Source organism: Typopeltis vanoorti, chromosome 16 (assembly GCF_054136105.1).
Source record: "Typopeltis vanoorti isolate ZY-2024b chromosome 16, IOZ_Tvanoo_1.0, whole genome shotgun sequence".
Lineage (NCBI taxonomy): Eukaryota > Metazoa > Arthropoda > Arachnida > Uropygi > Thelyphonidae > Typopeltis > Typopeltis vanoorti.
This window is the reverse complement of record NC_143564.1, coordinates 34,864,121-34,885,299: the sequence shown is the minus strand read 5'-3', so window position 1 is coordinate 34,885,299 and position 21,179 is coordinate 34,864,121. Positions and strand designations below refer to the sequence as shown.

General features: G+C 35.0%; 1 protein-coding gene across 4 annotated transcripts in view; it reads left to right on the top strand.

The window, feature by feature from the left end:
• RhoGAP15B (RhoGAP_ARAP and RA_ARAPs domain-containing protein RhoGAP15B) overlaps nt 1–21,179 on the top strand; it is a 339,597-nt gene that overhangs the window by 79,964 nt on the left and 238,454 nt on the right. For all 4 annotated transcript variants that reach the window (XM_090405966.1, XM_090405963.1, XM_090405964.1 and 1 more), the window contains exon 6: nt 14,718–15,043. In XM_090405966.1, the coding sequence (XP_090262092.1) occupies nt 14,718–15,043 (326 nt within the window). The remainder of the gene's footprint in view (nt 1–14,717; nt 15,044–21,179) is intronic.

Genomic DNA, 21,179 nt, shown 5'->3' with positions numbered 1-21,179 from the left:
ATTTCTGATTCTGGACCCCCATTAAATCATAACTTGCAACGATTTCTATTTTATCTCCCTTTATTATAAATTCATTTAAATTGCCAGAAGCTATCACTTTTATTTTGCTGATGTTTAAATTAAGCCTGACTATGTTACTTTCTGTCTTAATCAATAGAATCAACTGCTCCAGATCTTTCTTAGTTTCTGCCATGAGGGTTGTATCATCTGCTTATCTTAAATTATTTATATTAAAAAAAAATTTAGTAGCAATGATTTCAAAAAATTCAGATTTGTGATCAGTAATTTTAATTTAAATGAGATAGGGAGATTTAGAAAAACTGATTGCTGCTAAGTTATATCATTTAAAAAAAAACAACAACAAACAAACCTGCCCACTGTTGAAATTTCAGATGCCTCTGTACCCTTGTCAAAATTTCTTGTAACATAATGCCAGACTGCAGAAATTAGAGATTTGATTCTGGTTGCTGACTCTTTAGTTCGTCTGAATTTTGGATCTCTGACATAGCCAAATAATTTTTTCTCATGGCAGCTGAAGTTCTTAACCCCACATCTCGGAAAAATAGATTCTCTTCCTTCTTTAAGCAGTTCTGATGGGATACTGTCAATTCCTACTGTTTTACCTGTTTTTAAAATAGGTAATAAATAGCTTTTTCTACATCTTATATAATTACAGGATAATCAGTGTTCTCTGTTATTAGGACAATTCCCTTTAAATTTTGATGATCCGAGCTATCCTCATACAAGAGTGGTCTGAAAAGTTCTCAGCCTAACAATGAAAAAACGGATTTATAATTTCAAAATTATTTTTATTTTTCAACATGATCTCCCTTAAGACTAATACATTTATTCCAGCACCATTATCCCATCCCTGTAGTGGTTCTCAGTAAGATCTACAAAATACCCCTCTACAGCTGCAATCACCTCTTGATTTGAAGAAAAATGCTGACTAACAAGGAAGAGTTTTAGTTTTGGGAAGAGATAGAAGTCAGAGGGAGCCAAATCTGGGGAATAGGGTGGATGTTCCAACAATTTATAGTGCAGATCCCTTAATTTTCCTATTGCCCAAACACCTTTGTGGGCAGGTGCATTGTCCTGATGAAAGATGATTTTTTTCTTCTGCAAACGGGGTCTTTTCTCGTGAATTTTTTCGTCTATTCTGGTTAATAGATCGGAATAATATTCCCTGGTTATTGTTTGGCCCTTTTCAAGATAATTAATAAACATCCCAAAACACCGATGCCATGACCTTTCCTGCTGATGGAACTGACTTTGTGCTGAACAACCAGCTTCTCTCCACTGTTTTGACTGCTGTTTGGATTCTGGTGTAATGGTGAATCCAGGTCTCATCCATAGTAATAAATCAATGCACAAAATCAGTGCATTGATTTATTCTTGTTTATTGTTTATTATTCTTGTTAAAATCTCCAAGCACTGTTCAGAGATTTTCATGTGAGTGTGTTATAAAAGATCAAAAACAATCTGCTGTGAGCAAGTGCAGCACCCATCTTGCGCAATGCTTTTTCATTTGTAATTCTTCATGCAAAATATATCCTACATATTCTTTTGAAATGCCTATATTCTCAGCAATTTCACACACACACACACACACTTTGACTCACCAGTCATCCAATACCATATCATGCACTTGATCGATGATTTCTGGTGTTGTTATGCTTTTTGGATGTCCTTCACGTGGATCATCTTCAAGGCTGGTACGGTCACATTTAAACTCAGCAGCTGATTTCTTAATTGTCGAAAACAAAGTAGAAGAGTGCCCATAAACTTTTATGAACTTTGAATGGATTTTTTTTGGCATTAAACCTTCTTTTACAAAGAATTTTATAACTGCACGATACTCTATTTTATCCATTTCAAGGGATACAAGACAACACTTTTGCTTCAGACAGCTGTATAAAAAAACTACTTGATAGAATAACTTGCAATTTCACATGGATGTTTATGACAGATGTACCAACTTAGAAAATGAAAATCTTGCTGATGGTGTTGCCATCTATGGTCGAGGCCGAGAACTTTTCAGACCACCCTTGTATTTGAATAGTTTACTTGAATACTCACACCATCTTTGTAATATTTTTTCATGATCAGTAATATTTATTCTATTCTCTGCCTCAATTATCCAGTTCTTATGAGTAAAAGCCTTGTTAGTTTTTTAATTATCTGGTATATTGTTATATGTTTATGGTTTTAAAGATTATCCTCAATTTCTTAACATTCTCTGGAAAATTACAAGTTTTATTTCTCTCCTTTTTAATCTATCTACTTAGAGAATTATACAGTTCATTGTTCTCAATTTTCTGAATTGGTCATATCCTCCTTTAAGTATTTCTAATGGGATACTGTCAGAACTCTAATATTTCTTGGGTAATCCAAGGTTTATTTATATATCATTCTCTTCCTAAATTGTTTTCAGCTACTTCAATGATTGTGAAAACTTTGGTAAGAATCATCAGAATCAAGAGAGCAAGCAGGGATTTCAGAGAGAGAAGTAATATTTGCTTTAAACAGTTCTTTAGTGGTATTTGATTTGAGGTGTATCAAGTTGAACTTTTGTCTTATTTTCTTTGTGGTTCTCATTCCAGATTTCAACATAAATGTTGCTATTACTAAATTATGGTCACTTCCATTGTCATCACCTGAAAAGGATCTAGTCCTTTCTGAGTTTATACAGGTTTTATATTTAGTTTTTATATAATTAATTAGGTTCTAAGTTCTTTCATCAGGGACCTTTTATTCGGAAAAAGGTGTTGGTTATGGTGAGCTCATTCTGCAAAGCAAAGCTATAAGAAATGTTTTCAGAAATGGAGAAAAGAGAAGTGGGGCTAAAAATAATGGCAAGTGCATGCTAAATTTCTTAGGACTTGAGCTAGTCATTGTTAATACCAATTTTCAGGATGAAGATGTGGCAAAATTCACATGGAGAGAGAAGGCTTAAGAAATAAATCTCATTGAACCATGTTATTGTTGATCAATATCTCCACACTAGTTCAGATACAAGGGTGTGTGTATATACGGAGGGATTTGAAATAGGAAGTGAACACCATTTGTTTGAGCAGGATAAAATAAATATCATATTGAAAAGTAAAGTATGTAAGAAGTTTTAAGAATAACTAATGTCAAGCTGTTATCTGACGTCAGTTGTACACTCAAACATACAAATCTTATTCAAAAAAAATAAAAAAGAATGGGTTTGAAAGGAAGAATCAAGCATTGGAAGCTTTCTGGCAAACTCTCTCTCATAGGATTTTCTTGAGCCATCAACTCTCCAAAGACCTGTACTTTACACATTATTCATTTTTCTCATTTTGAGGGTCTACCACTTCTCTTTTTTAAAGGAACTTTATCCTCTACTACTGTTTTGAGAATTCATTCTTTTTATGTGTCCAAAGTATTTCAGCTTTGAATGTCATCGGTTTCCCACAATGAATTGTCGATTCATCGCCGACAATTCATCGTGAATAAAATTCATTGTGGAAACCATTCATCAAGAGGAAAACTCATCACGGATATATGTGGAAAAAAAAAAGAAAGATTTAAAAAATTATTTTTTTATAAAATTAAGAAATAGCCAGCCTGATTGGCCAAGTAGATAGCATATCCACTCTCCAGCCAAAGGCTTCGAATCCCGACGTGGGCATAGATTTTTGTGATTCTGTGGAAATACCACTGGTGGTCAGCAGTAGATGGTGGGGACGGAGTTGTAGAGCAGGTGCCCTCCTTCGATGAGTCCTTGGATTCCCTGGAGGTGTCAAATAATAATAATATTTCGATGATATTTAGCTTTCTGAAAAATTTTTATTCCGTATATAAAGTTATTAATATTCTTTCTTACTTGGCTCTGTAGATGGAATATTAATTATTACAGAACTGGGATAGGATGATTAGGGAGAAAGAGCACCATATTTAAGAATATTTAGAGAGAATAGTTATATCCAACTAATATTTATAGTTAACTATTTACATATTTCTATTATTCCTATTAACTGTTCTATTAATAATCTCATCTCATCTTCCTTATACCCTCTTTTACCTTGCGGTGTCGAGGGTCCATTGATCATCGGACCTCACTCCGTTTACAGGATAAGGTGGTCAGCCTTATGCCCCGGTGTATCCTATGGCCTGTAGTGTTGAGTTCTCAAGGCCAGTTTGCCTGCTTTGCGGGATGAAAAACCCCAGAATAAACTGGGGAAAAAACCCTGCTGTCCACGCCCAAGACTGGCTAACTTGGCTATGGCTGAGGAAGATCCTTCAGCTCCTCACGTCACCGACGGGAATCAAACCTAGGACATTCCTTCCCCAGGCTATTAATAATTAGAATAGTTATTAGGGAGAATAAAATATTTAAGAATAGTTAAGGAGACGGGGCACAATATTTAAGAATATTTATTCCTCTAACCATTCACTATTTTTCTGTTCTGTGCATTTAAACATCCATCACGATATATTTTTTTATCTGAACTAATTCAGAAGGTGACGTGTATTCAGTTATTGAATACACGAATATTTTGAAAATGACTCCACTTTTCCTGCATACGAAAGACGTGTATGCTACTATCGTTTACAGAGCTAGTTTAAGATCATTGGTTCACTTTTGAGTAATTATAATAAAGAAAATTATAATAAAATTACGTAAGTCCTATCATCATTATGTAAAGCAGCATAAGCTAAATTGCAACCCTCGAGTGCACTACTAGTCTTTACCTTTTCCTCCAATACTAGTATTTTATAACACTAAGAAATTTTAAATTTTATATCTTGTTTTCTTTACTTGAAAAAAAAAAATATATATAGGTAGATACATACTCTCAAAATGAAATGCATAATTAATTACTTCTCTCGTGAAACGTTCAAAAATAAACTGTATTCAGAAATATCATGTTGTTAACAACTGACTAGGTAACATGCCCTCTTCCACCAATGAGCTGTGGATTCAAAACTTGCAATGGGCATATGTTTGTATTGTTTTTAGGTAAGAGATGAATTTCGTCATCTGGTGTGAGACCACAGCATTGCTTATTGGAGGCCTGAAGTGACTTGAGTGGTTTCCATGTTTGGTCATGGAATTTGAGCAGGATTTCCAAACCAGGTTAAATTGAATAAAAATTACAACGAAACAGAAGTTAGGAAACCCACTGATATTTTCATAATATAAAAATATTATGAAAATCTAATTAAAATCTAAACAAATGATACATAAGAAAACTATATTTTATCTTGCACTGCATTTACTTTTTATTTATTGGCATCGATGCAATAGCCTTTCAATTTTCTAGCGAATAACGTTTACTGCAAATTTTTTTCATGATGAATTTTCCTGCAATGTAATGTCCATGCCATGATAAATCATCCGTGAACAAAACAAACAGCTTCATATAGAATCTTCAATTTTGTTCCTTTAGTGATAAATATGTCTTTCCAAATTTTAAATAAGTCTCTCACTATTGTTCTAGCCATTCCTAATCATCTTCCGAACTGCAGTTCACATTGAGAATTTATCCAAATTTGCTGACTTTCTAAATTATTTCTTTCTCAGTATCTTTCCTATCTATATTTTCCTCAGTAACCATAAACTTTATCTTTCTAGGGTTGAGTTTGTCTTTCACTCTTGCTAATCTCATTAACTCTTTCAAAGATCCATCCTAATTCTTGATAGAGGAATACTGTATTATCAGCATACCTCAGGATCTTATCCAGTGCTAAATGCATGATGCCCTCAGCTTAAATGCTGAACAGGGGAGAAAGTAGGCATCCTTGGCTAATTTAGCCCAATTCCTGTTCTTACCACAGCATCTTGCTCACTGCACAATTTAATTATCGACCTGATAAAGCATTGAGAGAAAAAAAAACATTATCTTTATTTCCTTCCACAGTTTTACATGCCGAAAAGAGTAAAAAAAAAGCTTTAGAATAGTCTGTGAAGCACATTACTAACCCTAGATGCTATACTTCTTTGTGATCTGCATAAAGCAGAGGATGTAATTCTGGTACCCTTGCATTTCCTGAAACCCATCTGTTTCGTAGGCATCTCAGCATAGGCCTCAGTTGTATTTAGAATAATCTTTAGTGGAATCTTGCTTGCTTGAAAATTCTTTCTACCCTTTATATCTCTTTTCTTGTGCAACAGTGTGTGAATGCTGATTTCCTCCACACTCTAGGCCATATTTCTCTCTTTCCACTATCCTTATAATCAATCTGTGAAACACTCATTCTCCTTGGGCTTAATTAACCCTACCTGGATTCCATGTACATGTATGATCTTATTCTTATTAAACTTAACTGCTTTTTTTTAACCCCTTATGTATAAGTGGAGATAGTTCCTAGTCAGAATTCCCCTGAGGAGGGTAGGGTCTTTCAAATTTTGCATCTCTCTCTCTCTCTCTGCTGTACAATTCCTTACAGGTGCTCTTTCCATCTGTTCTCTTGTTTTTCTGTTAGTATTGCTTCATTCCTGTCCTTAATAACATTCACTTTGGGCTTAAACTTGTGCTTAAGGTCATAAACTATGGTAAACATCCTTTTGTAATTGTCATAAACTATGGTAAACATCCTTTTGTAATTGTACCTTCTAATCTGGTACTCTTATCTCTTCACATACAGTAGTGTAATATTTGTCTTTTTCTTACCTGATGTGTTTTCTGACATCTCTGTGTAATCCCTTATATCAGTGGTGTAGCTAGAGCTTTTGCTGCCTTGGGCAGTCCCTGAGTTTGCCGCTCCTCTCAATACACATCAAAAATACTACAAAAAGTTAAAATGATGTATAGGGAAATAAATTAAAACACTATGTTTATTTTTGAAGTAAAACTTTAATTTCAACATCCTAAAATGTTATTTTTCTTGCTTTTCTGTTAGCAAAATCGTCGATGACATTGGCAAAGTCTATTTCATAGTAATATAGGTAATTCTTAATCAATTTTATTTGGAAAAATTCCTCTCACAACACTTAAAGCAATTGTGAAGTAAATTCGTGAGGTTACAATATTTGAAACTGAGTTCTCGAGACTGTATTTTAGAATTAACTGCAAAAGTTCTAAAAAATTCAAAGTGCCGCCCGGGGCGGGCCGCATCCTCCCCTAGCTATGCCTCTGCCTTATATTATTCAGTATCTGTATCTTCCTCATTTCTCCAACCTCCTTCTCTTGATCAGATCCCATGCTAATTCTGAGATTTTTGGGTCTTTTGGTCTTCTAACTGTACATAGATGCTTCTTGGCTGTATCCTATATTATAATCTTGATTCCATACCAGAACATTTCAGATGTGTTCTTCTTATCAATCTCCAAAAGACCACTGAACATTTTCAAAGTTTCCTTTGTGAACCTCTGATATCCAGTCTAGTAGGATGGGACTGACTTAGAAAGCTTCATGGTCATCTTATTTTGGCTCTTACTAGTTGATGGTCTGTGCCACAGTCTGCCCTTGGACAAGTGCACATGTTAAAGATGCTTGTCTACAACCATTACACTTCTAGGATGTAATCAACCTGGTGTCTTGACTTATCAGTGTTTGATGTTCAAGTTGATAGGTACATTGTGAATGCTTCTCAAAGCAGTTATTTGTAATAATTAATCTGTTAGCATGGGCAAGTTCCAACATTCTTTCACCACAGGCATTACATTCTTCCAGAACAAACCTACCAAACTCAGACCTGACTGACATACTCTTAATGCCCTTGTTGAAGTCTCCCAGAATGAACAGAATATCTTTTCTTGGCAGGCAGTCCAAAACAGTCTTGGTTTTCAGAGATCTCTTCATTCTCTTTGTCAATGTGTGGTACATAAACCTACCAATGTGCCAATCATGGTTGTTTTTACTGCTATGATTGGCACAATAGTAGGTTTACGACCCTTAAATCTAATAAAACTGTCAATAAGCAGAAAAAATATCAACTGCGTCCTTAATGGGGAACCTATGGAACAAGTAAAATTCAGTTATTTAAGCAGTTTTCTTAGTAGAGATATCAAATATGGAAATAATAGAATAAGCATAACGTGTATGGTGGGGTGACATTTGAATAATTTATATGGAATAAGAAAAAATTAAGACAAACTAAAACTAGCCATGCAAAACAATATTCAAATCAATGTGTAAAAAAATGGCAGAATCATATTTTAAGAAGAAAAAAAAAATCAGTCTGGAATTTGACATCATCATCATTCAAGAATGTGTGAGCAGAATGGGAGAAGGGTTAATAAAATAGGCATTTGATGCTGGGATGGTAAGAAAAAATCCTAAAGGGAAAACTAAAATTTATGTGAATTCATTCATTTAAAATTGTCTTAAAAGGCCAAAATATAAGAACTGAGACTATTGGAGTCCTGAAAAATGACAGGACTAATATGGAGGAAAGTTGTTGATAGGAAGTTGGTAACGATGTAAATTAAATCTTGTAGTACCATACACCTTTTGAGGGTGCATATCAGGAATTAGTTCAATAGTAGTAAAAATCCAGATGAAATCTTTATTTTTCAAAGTGTAAGATTTGGTAGACTTTTTTTTTTTAAATAGAGTACTGTTATTATTATTATTATGCCTTTAAGGAGTCTAATAACTCATCATGGGAGGTCACACCACTCCACTACACACATCTCGCCATCTCCATGACTTAAACTTCCAAATATACACAACTATTATCAACACTGCCTACCACCACCAACTACAACAACAATAGTGTGTGGGATGAAAAACCTGCGTTTCCAGGATAAAAAAAAAATCTCACTACCTCCATATGAGATAATCTAACTCGCCTTCAATTGAAAAAGCCCATGTAAAGATATAAAGATTCCTTTCACCACAACGAGACCTCAGGTCTTTTCGAAGGGTGCAATATACCGTCATTCTTCCATTCTGCTATGGAGGCACTTAAAAGCTTTAACCACAAGGTATCCAGTCATGTTGTAGCACTAGTCACCAGATTTTTCTGATTTCTTAGTGTTTTTTTCTTTTTCTCCTTTCTTTGTGAGTTTAAAACTGTTGCCATGTCCTCGTTTCCTCCCTTCACTCCAAGTTCATCAGAATGTGGGAAGAAAGAAAGAAACAACAAAATCACTGACTATAGAAGATGCATAATACTAAAGGGTTTTTTCACAATCCTTTTGTAGAAGTTTGCTTAAGGAGACAGTTTAAGTGTATTGACAGTTATGATTAGTGTTGATTCTTCATGTATACCCTTGATGGATGTAATGGATACTCTGTAATAGTATCACATAATTAAGTTTATGCTAGCTTTCTGTTAACAATTTTCTTCAAAATTAATCTGTTTTTGTTAAGGTCTTCAAGGGTCAAATTTTACATTTCTGTCTCTTAATGGGCCTTTTTTCTTACCATACTAGCATCAGTCATTGCTTTGCTAACCACTCCTTTCCTATTCTGGTTAAGTAATAGTACCATCTTAGGTTAGTTCTATCCAATGAAGTGAAGTTCCCTTTTGATATCTTTCTTTTTAATGTTTCTAACATTATAACATTAATATCATTGTTTCACTTATTAAGCATCTTATCTTAATGATCACATGATGTCTCGGGCTTCTAAAGGCATCATTATGTGAACTGTAAGAACAAGTTGAAAATGTTACCACGTACTTGAATGTACATCATTAATGAGAGTTATAAGCAGTCTTCATTAGCTGCAGTTCCATCCAAGAAAGAATTCCAGTGTTTGTAGATATCTGAATATTAGATCCTCCTTTCAGAATAGAGAAATACAATTTGAAAGAACCAGATTTCTTGTTCAGTCTCTGAAAGAGTGAAAGAACTTTGATTTTCAGTTTCTTCGAATTGGTTCATATTTATTTGAGGGCCACTACAGAACTGAGTGAATAGTCAGTGTTTAAACTTAAGAGCTTAGGACTAACTAACTACAGTTAGTTCTGAGCTAAAGTTTTATTCTACTTAAATACACTTTTCTCGACCTGAATGACAAGTTTCTCATTAAACTGAAACAGAATTTCATTTTACATTGCTGTCTGTATACACAAATTAGTATCTCATTTATACTTTGTCTTGGTCATGCATTTTCATGGTTACAATAAGATTTTTTTACTTTTTATGCCTTTTTAAGAGAGTGAGTGCTTGAACACCTTTATATCATATGGACATTTTATTACTGAATACTGTTTTCATTTTGACCTAATGTCCAATCCTCACCTTCTTGTGGTGCACCCTGTTGGGTATCTACTTGGATACTGAACGAACGAGGATGGGCTGACAATTTGGGATTTAGCCGACCAAATTGTATTCTTATTGGTTAAACCAAAACAAAAAATGATGGTACAACATAACAAAATTTCATGCCGGCTGGGGCGTTGCCCGGTTAAACAAGGCCCCCATTGTTTTCGCCAGGGAACCAGGGCGAACAGCGAAAAGTCAGCTACTGGAACAAATCTGAAAACAAACCCCAACTCAGGCAATGACAATCAAGTAAAAGAAGGAGTAGCCACAGTATTCAACACAAAATACGAGGCTAATTTTCTTGAATGGCACTCAGTCTCAAGTAGAGTAATGTGAGCAAATATGAGAATAGGGAACTGGACAATGAGACTTATTTGTGCCTATGGGTCCCACAGAAGATTCTACTAAGGTAGAAGTGGAGGAATTTTTTGAGGCTCTAGAGTAAGCCACTGACACAATGAAAAAGGAAAAGTTGGTCCTTGTTGCAGATCTAAATAGCAGAGTAGAAAGTGATTGTCAGACATACAAAAATGTTTTGGGAAAATTTGGAGAAAAGAGAAAAGCTAATAATAATGGCAAATATCTGTTGGAATTCTGCTCAGGACATGGACGGGTTATTACTAACACCATGTTCCAACATAAAAATGTGCACAAATTCACATGGAGAGAAGAGGCTAGGAATAAGAAAAGTCTCATTGAATATGTTATTGCTGATAGTGATGTTTTCTCCCTGGTGCAGGACACAGAGTGTACAGAGGATTTGAAATTGGAAGTGATCACTATTTAGTCTTGAGCAGGATAAAATTGAATTTCAAATTGAAAAGAATAACATGTAAGAAAGTTTTAAAGCAAATAAAAGTTGAGCAGCTCTCAGATGTGAACTGTAGACTAAAATACACAAAGATTATTGAAGAAAAAATGAAAGAGTTTGAGAACAGGAATCAAACCTTGGAGATTCAGTGGCAAACTCTGAAGAAAACATTGATTGATTCTACCAGAGAGGCATGTGGTGAAGTTGTCTGCAAGGATAAAAAAATCGGAACTCCCTGGTGGACACAGGAAGTTAAAGAAGCAGTGAAGGAAAAGAAGAAAGCATATCAAAAGTTCCTGGCAAATAAGTCAGCTTGTGCTCTTAGAGAATACAGAGACAAATGCAAGAATGTTAAACACTGCGTAAAACTAGCTAAACAAAAGTCATGGGAGGATTTTGGCAAGAATATAGAAAATAAATATCAAGAAGGTGGCAAAATATTCTGGAGGTTGTTGAAGAAGTTTAGGAATGGAGGAAAGAATGCTGTAAAAGTAGTTAGAGATGATAAAGGTGACATGAAAACGGGAGAAAAAGATATCCTTGAAGTATGGAGTAATTACTTTGAAAAACTGCTAAATGAAACAAACAGTGATGACAGCACAGTGGTAAAAAACACTGCCCAGGCATGCAGTCAGGAATACATAACCATACTTGAAGTAGAAAAAGCCATCAAAGGCTTGAAATGTGGAAAGGCAGCAGGATTATTCGACCAGAAATGCTGAAGTATGGTGGTATAAGAGTCTTACAGTGGCTGCACTGCATAGTTCAGAAAGCCTGGATAGAGGGACGAATTCCCGATGATTGGAGTAGAGCTCTCATAGTACCCATATATAAAATGGGAAATAAAACTGAATGTGAGAACTACAGAGATATTTCCCTACTGAGTGTTCCTGGCAAATATCTATGCAAGTATACTTGAGAAACGGTTGAGAAGAATTGTGGAAGAAAAGCTTGGTGAAGAACAAGCTGGATTCAGGCCAAATAGAGGCTGTCAGGATCCGATCTTCACTTTACGACAAATAGTCGAGAAAGCATGGAAACATAACAAAGATCTGTATTTAAGTTTTTGTCGATTTAGAAAAGGCATATGACAAGGTGCCAAGAGAGAAGCTATTCAATACGCTGCAGTTATATGGTGTAAATGGGGCATTATATCAAGCAATACTTAGTCTTTATTTGAGTTGTAAGTCAGCAGTTAGAATTGAAGGAAGTACAGGAAGATGGTTTAATGTTAAATCTGGTGTTAAACAAGGTTGTACATTATTCCCTCTGTTATTCATTATCTATATGGATCACATTATGAAGGAAAGTGGTATTAAACATGATATCAAAATTGGAGATACTAATGTCAGCTCTTTCCTTTATGCGGATGATGTTATACCTCTAAATAAATCCGCTACAAGTCTGCAAGATTCTCTGACTAAATTCAATTGCTGTTGTAATAGATATGGTATGAAGGTCAGCAATAAAAAGACAAAGACAATGAAAATAGGCTGAATCATTGAAAATGTCAACTGTGTTGTCAATGGAGAACCTGTGGAACAAGTAAAACATTTCAGCTACTTAGGCATGATTTTTACTGAAGATGGTAAAATAAATATAGTAATAGACAACAGAATCAGCAAAGCTGGTATGGTGGGAAGTCAACTGAATAAATTCATATGAAATAAGAGAGAAATTAGTCGGAACACTAAATTAGCTGTATACAAGACAGTGTTCAAACTAGTTTTAACTAATGGATCTGAGAGCTGGGTCAGAAGTAAAACACTTGACCAAAGACTAGAGACAGTAGATATGAGAGTCCTGAGAAAGATTAGAGGCATGAACAGATGGCAGCAATGTCAATATCATATTAAAATTGAGGATATTAGGAAAGAACTTGACATTGTCAGCATCCAGGGATGCGTTAGCAGAGCTAATCTCAGGTGGTATGGTCACTTAAATAGAATGGGCGAAGAAAGATTAGCAAAACAAGTGTTCTCTGTCAGGTTGGCAGCAAAATGACCCAGAGGAAGACCAAGATATAGGTGGATTGATGCGGTACAAAGTGCCTTAGACGAGAGAAATATAAGATCTGATAATGTTGGAGTCTTGACAAGTAACAGACTGATTTGGAGGAAAATTGTAGATAGGAAGTTAGTAATGATGTAATTTTTTTCACGTAGTACTATCAAATCCTGTACACCCCTTGAGGGTACATGGCAAGAATTTGATGATAATGATGTTTTAATTTTTTTTTATCAATATTTCTAACTCAATTGAATTATTTATATACACTCAGTACAATGTGTTAATAAATTTCCACAGTAATTTGAGATTTTTTTTGTTATATTATTACAAAATAAATCTGGGCTCTTGATGAGAAATTCAGCTTTGTAGGATACACAGATGACAAAAGTTTTAAAACTCTTAATGCATTATAGTATTATGGAGATTCAAGATACATGACTCAAATTTACATATCACATCTTTTAAAAAAAAAATAAAATAAAATAGCCATCTGCTGAGAAAGTAAGAGATTACATTGCAGTTTAAAAATTGCTGTTTGGCTAGTATTTTTGTGTATTTTAGCTGCCTTTGCTGCTGTTATTTATGTCAATAATAGCCACTCCTGGACTGCAGTCAACTGCTTACTTCCTCAATACTTGGTTCACTTTTTTGAGACATGAGATATATATTTTATGAGACATCACTTTATCAGCAGGTAAACCACTCAACAAATATCTGTTTCAAATCAATTAAATAATGCATCTTAGAGGTGTTTTACAGAAGGAGTGCACCCTCCTTCTCCATTTATTCCTGGATGCTGAAATTCTAGAGAGATCTGAAATAACTTAAATGACTATATTCCAAAGTTGGAAGAAATTGAGTGAACAGTACAATTTGTAGTGATGTCTGAAGAGAAAGAAAATTGTTCTTTTGGCTATTTTTTGGTACTTGTAAAGTGCTTTGGTTTTTACATGAAATGGATTTAATGCATGAAATTTTGACCTTTGAAATTAGATTCATTAACTGTGATGCAAAATATCATAATCATTTATCTGTCATGAATTTAGTTTTGCATATTGTACTGTTGAATATCTCTGAATAAAATACCATGTGAATATTTATCCTGTAACTGAAGCAAGAATAGGCAAAATTTTTGAAAACCTTAGCTTCCTGTATTAAGAGTATTTTGTAACTATCTCTTTACCTTTACAGTACTTATCTTAAATCTAGTGATTTCGATAAATCTGGGAGATTTATCTGTTATAACAACAAAAATCTAGAGAGTTGTTAACATTATAGTAATCTGCATGGAGTCAGTAGACTCATCATGACAGGCCCACATAACAGGCATGTCTGTCATATTGAACCTCGAAATCATTTACACCCCTTGCATTCACAATATACCTCAGCAATGCATTCCACTCACCAACCACTCTCTGTGTAAAAAAATATGCTTCTCACACTCTTCGTCACCATGTCTTTACACAACTTCCAGAGATGGGTCCCCATTCTTCCCATCTTACCCTCCACTCTTTTTTATAATCCCTTCTGTATTAAACATATTTGATGTTATATTCCGTGTATGAAATAGTCTGTAATTCCACCTCATATGGAAGTGTGTTTGAAGAAATTTTTACTACATTATCTTATTTTTTTCATGATGATGATGATGATGATGATGATGATGCTTCACTAATATGTGCTTTTTTTTTTTTAATATATTGTTAGCATTCTAAACAGTAATCTTCCACAACTTTGTTGTTTTGAACTGGCAACAACAAAAGAAAAAGGTCGTACATATCTTTTTGGTGCTAATCTTCCATCAGAGAGACTAGAATGGATTCAGCAGCTATCTTTGACTATTGCACCTCCATCTTGCCATGCATTGTTGCCTTCATCAGATATAACACACACTGGGTTCTTACACATGAAAGAAGGAACTGCTGGCCAGTGGCAAATGACTTGGGTCATATTAAGTGAACGTCTGTTGACTATTTCCCGCTTGGAATTGAAAACTACAGAAGTAATTGATCTTAGAAAATCAATGGGAGTTGGTAATGTTATTATTTTATTATTGTGTTTATATATATATATATATATATATATATATATCTTCTGTATGTATGTAGTAATAATTCAAAGAAAATCATGATGTAAAGTAAACAAACGTATATTAAAAATGATTTACATAATAAACTGGTGTAATCAGAATTTGCTTTTTTGGAGATGTACTTCCTGTTATTAATTTTACAGGCATTTTAGTTAGAGTACAGTTATAGTAACATGCAAAATCTTATATGCACATGTCATATTAATGCTAACTGCCAATTACTAAAAAAAAAATGTTTCATGTGCAATCAATACATGATCCACTTTGAGGGAGTTCACAGAATTTACTGATGTGTTCTACTGATATATATAGTAGTGTGGCTGACCAACTCTTAAACAGAGAAAGTTGAGGTTATATTCTATTGGTTTTGATCATGTCTATCATAGTTACATAGTGATCAGCATTCATTATATTAAATATTCAAAATTATGATGATAAATACTGTGTTAGAGTATTAACTTTAATTTAATATTAACCAAAATAATCACCTGACATTTTGACCTTCATATCAAGGTTATCATTTGTTGGAATATACATACTTGTACAAAGAAACAAGCTGCATTATAATGCACATAGTAGGCTAAAGTAACATTAATCTGGTCAACTGTTAACACTACTGGCTTGACTTCTTGTGGGGAAAAAACTTAGCTTTGATGTAGTATTTTATTTTATTTTATTTTTTTTTTCACTTCTAACTGACTTGCATCCTAGAATAAAATTCACCATAGAAAAATAATCCACTGGTACTCTATCCTTTCTAGATGATTTTTTTTTTTGTTAAATGAGAAATAGATGGCTGTATTACCACTTTCATAAAATGTAAATCTAATGTAATGTAATGTAATCCTAATGTAATCATCAGTGATTTGATGATACTACAAAAATGTAGTATCATCAAATCACTGCTATCAAGAAACCCCCCTGCCCTCCTATGTTGTCTATTCTTAAAAAATGTCTCTTCAACAAGAAATATCTTATTAAGCAAACCTCCTCTCTCATAAGATACAACCCAGAAATCATAAACCATTCTTCTGCTATGAGAAGAGATGACGTCTACAGGATTTCCATTCCACACATTAAAGGCACCTCTGAGTATGTTTCTTGTATACTTAAAAAATTTCAACTTGCAGTCCATACAAACCTTTTGACCAGATCAGTCTACTTTTACCTTCTCCAAAAGACAACATGCAACCTGTTCCTGCAAATTACTTTACTGGAAAGCCAGTTAAGTAAAATTATCTTGAATAAGAGAGAAATTAGCCAAGATAACAAGCTATGGTTACATAAGACGACACTGTTCAAACAAATTTGAACTTCGGAATCTGAAAGCTAGATAAGAAATCAAATCAGTTGATTAAAGACTAGAGATCACATATGAGATATTTCTGAGAAACATTAAGGGAGTGAACAAATAGCAGTAGTAGAATCATATTAAAAATGATATTAGAAAGAAACTTGATAATGTAGCATTTGGAAATGCAAATAAATCTGTTCGCTGAAAGAGATTAAGAGTGAAAGGATTAGTAAAATTAGTGGTTGATGGCAGAAAAATATCCTGTGGAAGACTAAGATCTTGGTTGATTGATGCCATTAATAATATCTTAGGAAATGAAAATTATATGATGGCAATAGTGGAGAACTGACAAATAACTGATTAATATAGAAGAAAATAGTTAAGAAGTTAATAAATTATAGCAAGAAATGTCTTATTAAGCAAATAACCTTTCTCAGAAGATACAACCCAAAAATCATAGATAAATCATCAACTGTTTTTCTCCTAGTTCTATTATGAGAAGAGATGACCCCACAGATTTCCATTCTTTTACTTTCTTTCTTATTCTTACTTATTACTTTCTTATTTTTACTCCCATTCTCTTATGCCTCTGTTATTATTTTTTGAAGCTTGCAGTGAACAATGACAAAATGGCATTATGAACAAGATCTGTACATTATGCCACACAAAAATCAAATGTGATTACAAGAATGGTTCATTGTCTTGAGTGCAACATGTATCCATGGCAGAATGGAGAGAATGTGTTTCTGGAGAAACTGAACAAGAGATAAGAGAAGGTATGGATATGTTGAAAATGTAATATTCTGTTGGACTATAAGTTATTGGTAAATGCAAAACTGACTGATTGAATAAAAGACAGCATAATTGGAAGCAAATGACTCAATGGAAATAAGCATGACTGTGGAAGAAAGTACAGCTGATGAAACAAAAGTGAGTGACACTGTTGAAGCGAAGGAAAGTAGGAATGAGGAAATGAATGACAGACTAGCAGATAGTGTAATTGCCAGGATGCAAGATTTGAAAAATGAGTATCCGAATAAAAAGTGAGACAAATAAGGTCTTGAGAATGTCTCAAGACAATCATTTCATCAGAGGATGAAATGATTGTGAGTGGGGTGTAAGATTTTCCTCCCAATTGGGAGGAAAATGATCACCTGGTGGTAGCCAGCCACATGAAAAGTGATGAATGACTCAAGTATGAAGATTCCATTATTAGAGGTGTGGTCAATGAGAGATTCCATAAGGTGTGTTTTCCAGAAGGGAGAATCAGCAAGATAATTAATGCATTGAATATAAAAAGCAAACAAGCACGCGAGTTAGTGGTGGTTGTTGGAACAAATGATGTTGGTTGGGCATAAGGAGAATGTGAGGATAGATATCATGAGGTTTATGAGGGAGTGAAAGATAACAATGGTTGGAAAGTTATGATAGTGATGAATTGACAGACAGCAATAGTATCTTGGCATGATGAGAAGGGAGTGGAGTTTGAAAATTCTCCTTGCAGCAACAGCTGCAAGGAGAAGCAATGAGTGATGTGAGCAAGATAGCAGAGGACGTAAGAGATGAAGCAAAAGATCAGAAGAGAGGAATGGTGAGAATAGTAATAGTAGTAGAGTGAGAAATAATGATGAGATAACAAGAATGCCAGATGGACAGGGAAATAGAGGGAGTCAGGATAGACAGGGAGACAGTATAAGGAGTGGATGTTGGAGGTAGTAGTGAATGTGTATAATCAGGATGGTTAGCATAGGAATAGGATAGCTTGGGATGTAAGGGGTGTAGTTGAATCTAAGCAGATTGAACTACATCCCTTGAGGAATGGTTAGGTGGGGAGGGGGAATTCACATAGCATGGGCAGGACTGGTTTTAGACCTAAAAGTGAATTGCTGTTTATTTACAAATGCAAGAGTATCAGAAATAAGGGAGATGAAATGGTTTAGCCAATTGATTTTATTCTTCCAAAAATTGTTGGAATATACAAAACATAATTGGATAAGGATTTATATCCTGGTGGGAAATAGAAATGGAAAGGTGTGATGTTTTTAGTGAGCATAGAAAGGATAAGGGAGGTGGGGGGGATGCTGCTGATGATAGCAGGCAAATTTTGTCTGCACAGAGTGGAGATGCAAGAGGGAATTGGCAGCAGGGGTTTTGAGTCTGTATGGTGTTAGGTGGAGGTTGACATGAATAGATATTTAGTGAAACACTACTATAGGCCAGGTAATGTGGATGGTGGTGATGAAATGTATAAGCAACTTGCATTAGTGAGCAAAGGAATGGTGATTATTATGGGTGATTTTAATCATGATAATATAGATTTGAAATTGAAGAAACAGCATTTGGGTATAAGAAAAATGAATTTCTTCAGTTTATGAGAGACAGTTATCTTAGGCAATATATAAGGGAGGCATGCATGATTGAGATTTAGATCTAATCATTTCATCAGAGGATGTGGTTGTGAGTGGGATATAAGATTTTCCTCCCAGTTGGAAGGAAAATGATCACCAAAGTATGAAGACTTTTGTGAGGAAAGAATAAACAGATGGGATTGGGTAACAGACTAGGGAATGCATATTTAGGCTTAGGTGCTGGTTTACACATATAATTAATTTTAATGGTTTAGATATGGCACAGAGAAATAATTAAACACATTGAATTTTCCAATATTTATTACAATTTGAATATCTATTCCTGAAATTGTCTCTGTGACAGAAACAGAATATTGAAACAACTGATTTCAGAGATGTAGATAATGCTAATTAGAAAGAACAATTCAGAGTCGAGCAGATGTTATGGCCTTACAGGACTTGAATAGCTTGTGTGAATAGGCATATAAGTGGAACCGTTAGTTCAATGTTGCAGAGTATAAGGTTCTGAAGTATGTGATGGGATGCAAAGTATGCACTGCTTGGAAAGAAGTCAATGGACACCCCCAATGAGCAAGGTGTATCTTGCCATGTAACAAGTCACATATTTGTAGCTGGTATAAATTGGAGGAATATGATGCTCCCCAGTCAGTGCAACTGTGTCCAGCTGCAAGAAGGAAACTGATATAATTTGAATGAGGCATTCTGATCAGATGCTGTATTTTGGGTCTATTTGTTTGGCAAGTTGTCAGAAAATTGGGCCATCCTAGGTCAACAATCAGTGATACCATACTGAGATGGAAGTGCAGGGAGTCAACTGTCCTCAGTGGATGACCCGTCACACTCACCAAACATCACTGCAGAGTGCTATGAAGGATAATATGTACAAACTGTCATATGTCGGCTGACACATTGAATGTGGAGTTCTGAGCATCAACTGGAACACAAATCTGCACAAAAATATTCAGAATTGAGGCACACAACATAGATTTCCATAGTAGAACTGCAATATGCAAGCCCCATACACCAGAATCAACATGCAGAATCATCTTCAGTGGTGCAAAGAGCATGTACACAGTATGTGGAAGCTTGGAAAGCTGTGTTATGGAGTATTGGCTGTTTATTTCTCACACTGTGGTGTCCATTGATTTCTTTCCAAGACATGTATATTTGGTGGAGAAACTTTGAAGGAGGTAGGAGATGAATGATAATATGGGTTATTGCACTGCACACTGTACTGAGATGGATAGGTGTGGGTATGGCAGATGCTTGGTGAACATCTCTTATCAGAGTGCATAACCACTTACAAAATTCTGAGGGGGGGGGGGGCAATGTAATTGTATGGTCCTTGTTTGGTCTCAGACCTCTGTGGTGCAACAAACATTGAACTTTAGAGTTATCTGGGAAGTGGATGAAATGCTTCCTGCTTTGTGGTGTTTCTATGGAATTGACCGTTGTCTCTTTCAGCAAGACAATGCACCGTGTCATAAGGCTGCTGCTGTGATTGCATGGTTTATGGATATGAACATCGGCACACTTGACTAGCCTCCACAGAGCCCTGATCTCAACCCTAGTGAACATATGTGGGATAAACTGTGGCATCAGGTGAGGTCAAGGGATGTCTATCCCACTACATTCTAGGATCTCATTACATGCCAACAGGAAGATTGGTCCAAAATTCCCATTTATGCTTGCTGAAAGTAAAAATATATCCTGTAGGATTGCTGCAGTAGTCTGAACGAAAGGAGGTTATCTTATTAAGGTGGGCACCATGGCTGTTTCTTTCTCACACTGTGGTGTCCATTGATTTCTTTCCAAGACATATATATTTGGTGGAGAAACTTTGAAGGAGGTATGAGATGAATGAGAGATCTGGCAGTGGTGGTGGTGGATACGGGCCTAAAATTCAGGGATAGTTGTCAAATCGAATAATGGCAATGATGTAGAGGACCTTGATATACAGAAATATGATTCCATTGTATAAGGCCTTGATCAGATCTAATATGGGTTATTGTGCACAGATTTAGGCACTGGGTTTTTGTTGCGAAAGACTATGTTAGAAGGATCTAGAGACTATTTAAAAGATGGTAACTGGTCTTTGGAATGTGGGGTATAAAGACAGATTGAAAGAATGTAATTTGCAAATCCTCATGAATAGGATGAGGAGAATATGAGCAAGACATAATTTAGTCATGGGTGGTTGTTATCAAGTTAATGCAGAAGAAATATTTCATAGAATCGGAGAGGGGATAGAACAAGAGACTATTAGCAAAGGAATGAGAAGCAGGTTCTTTGCATTTTGAGTGGTGTGTATGGAATGCTTTTCCTGGGCATGTTGTGAATGCAGATACATTGAATGAGTTTGAGCTTTATTATTATTATTACTGGCAACTCCAGGGAGTCCTTAGACTCATCGAGGG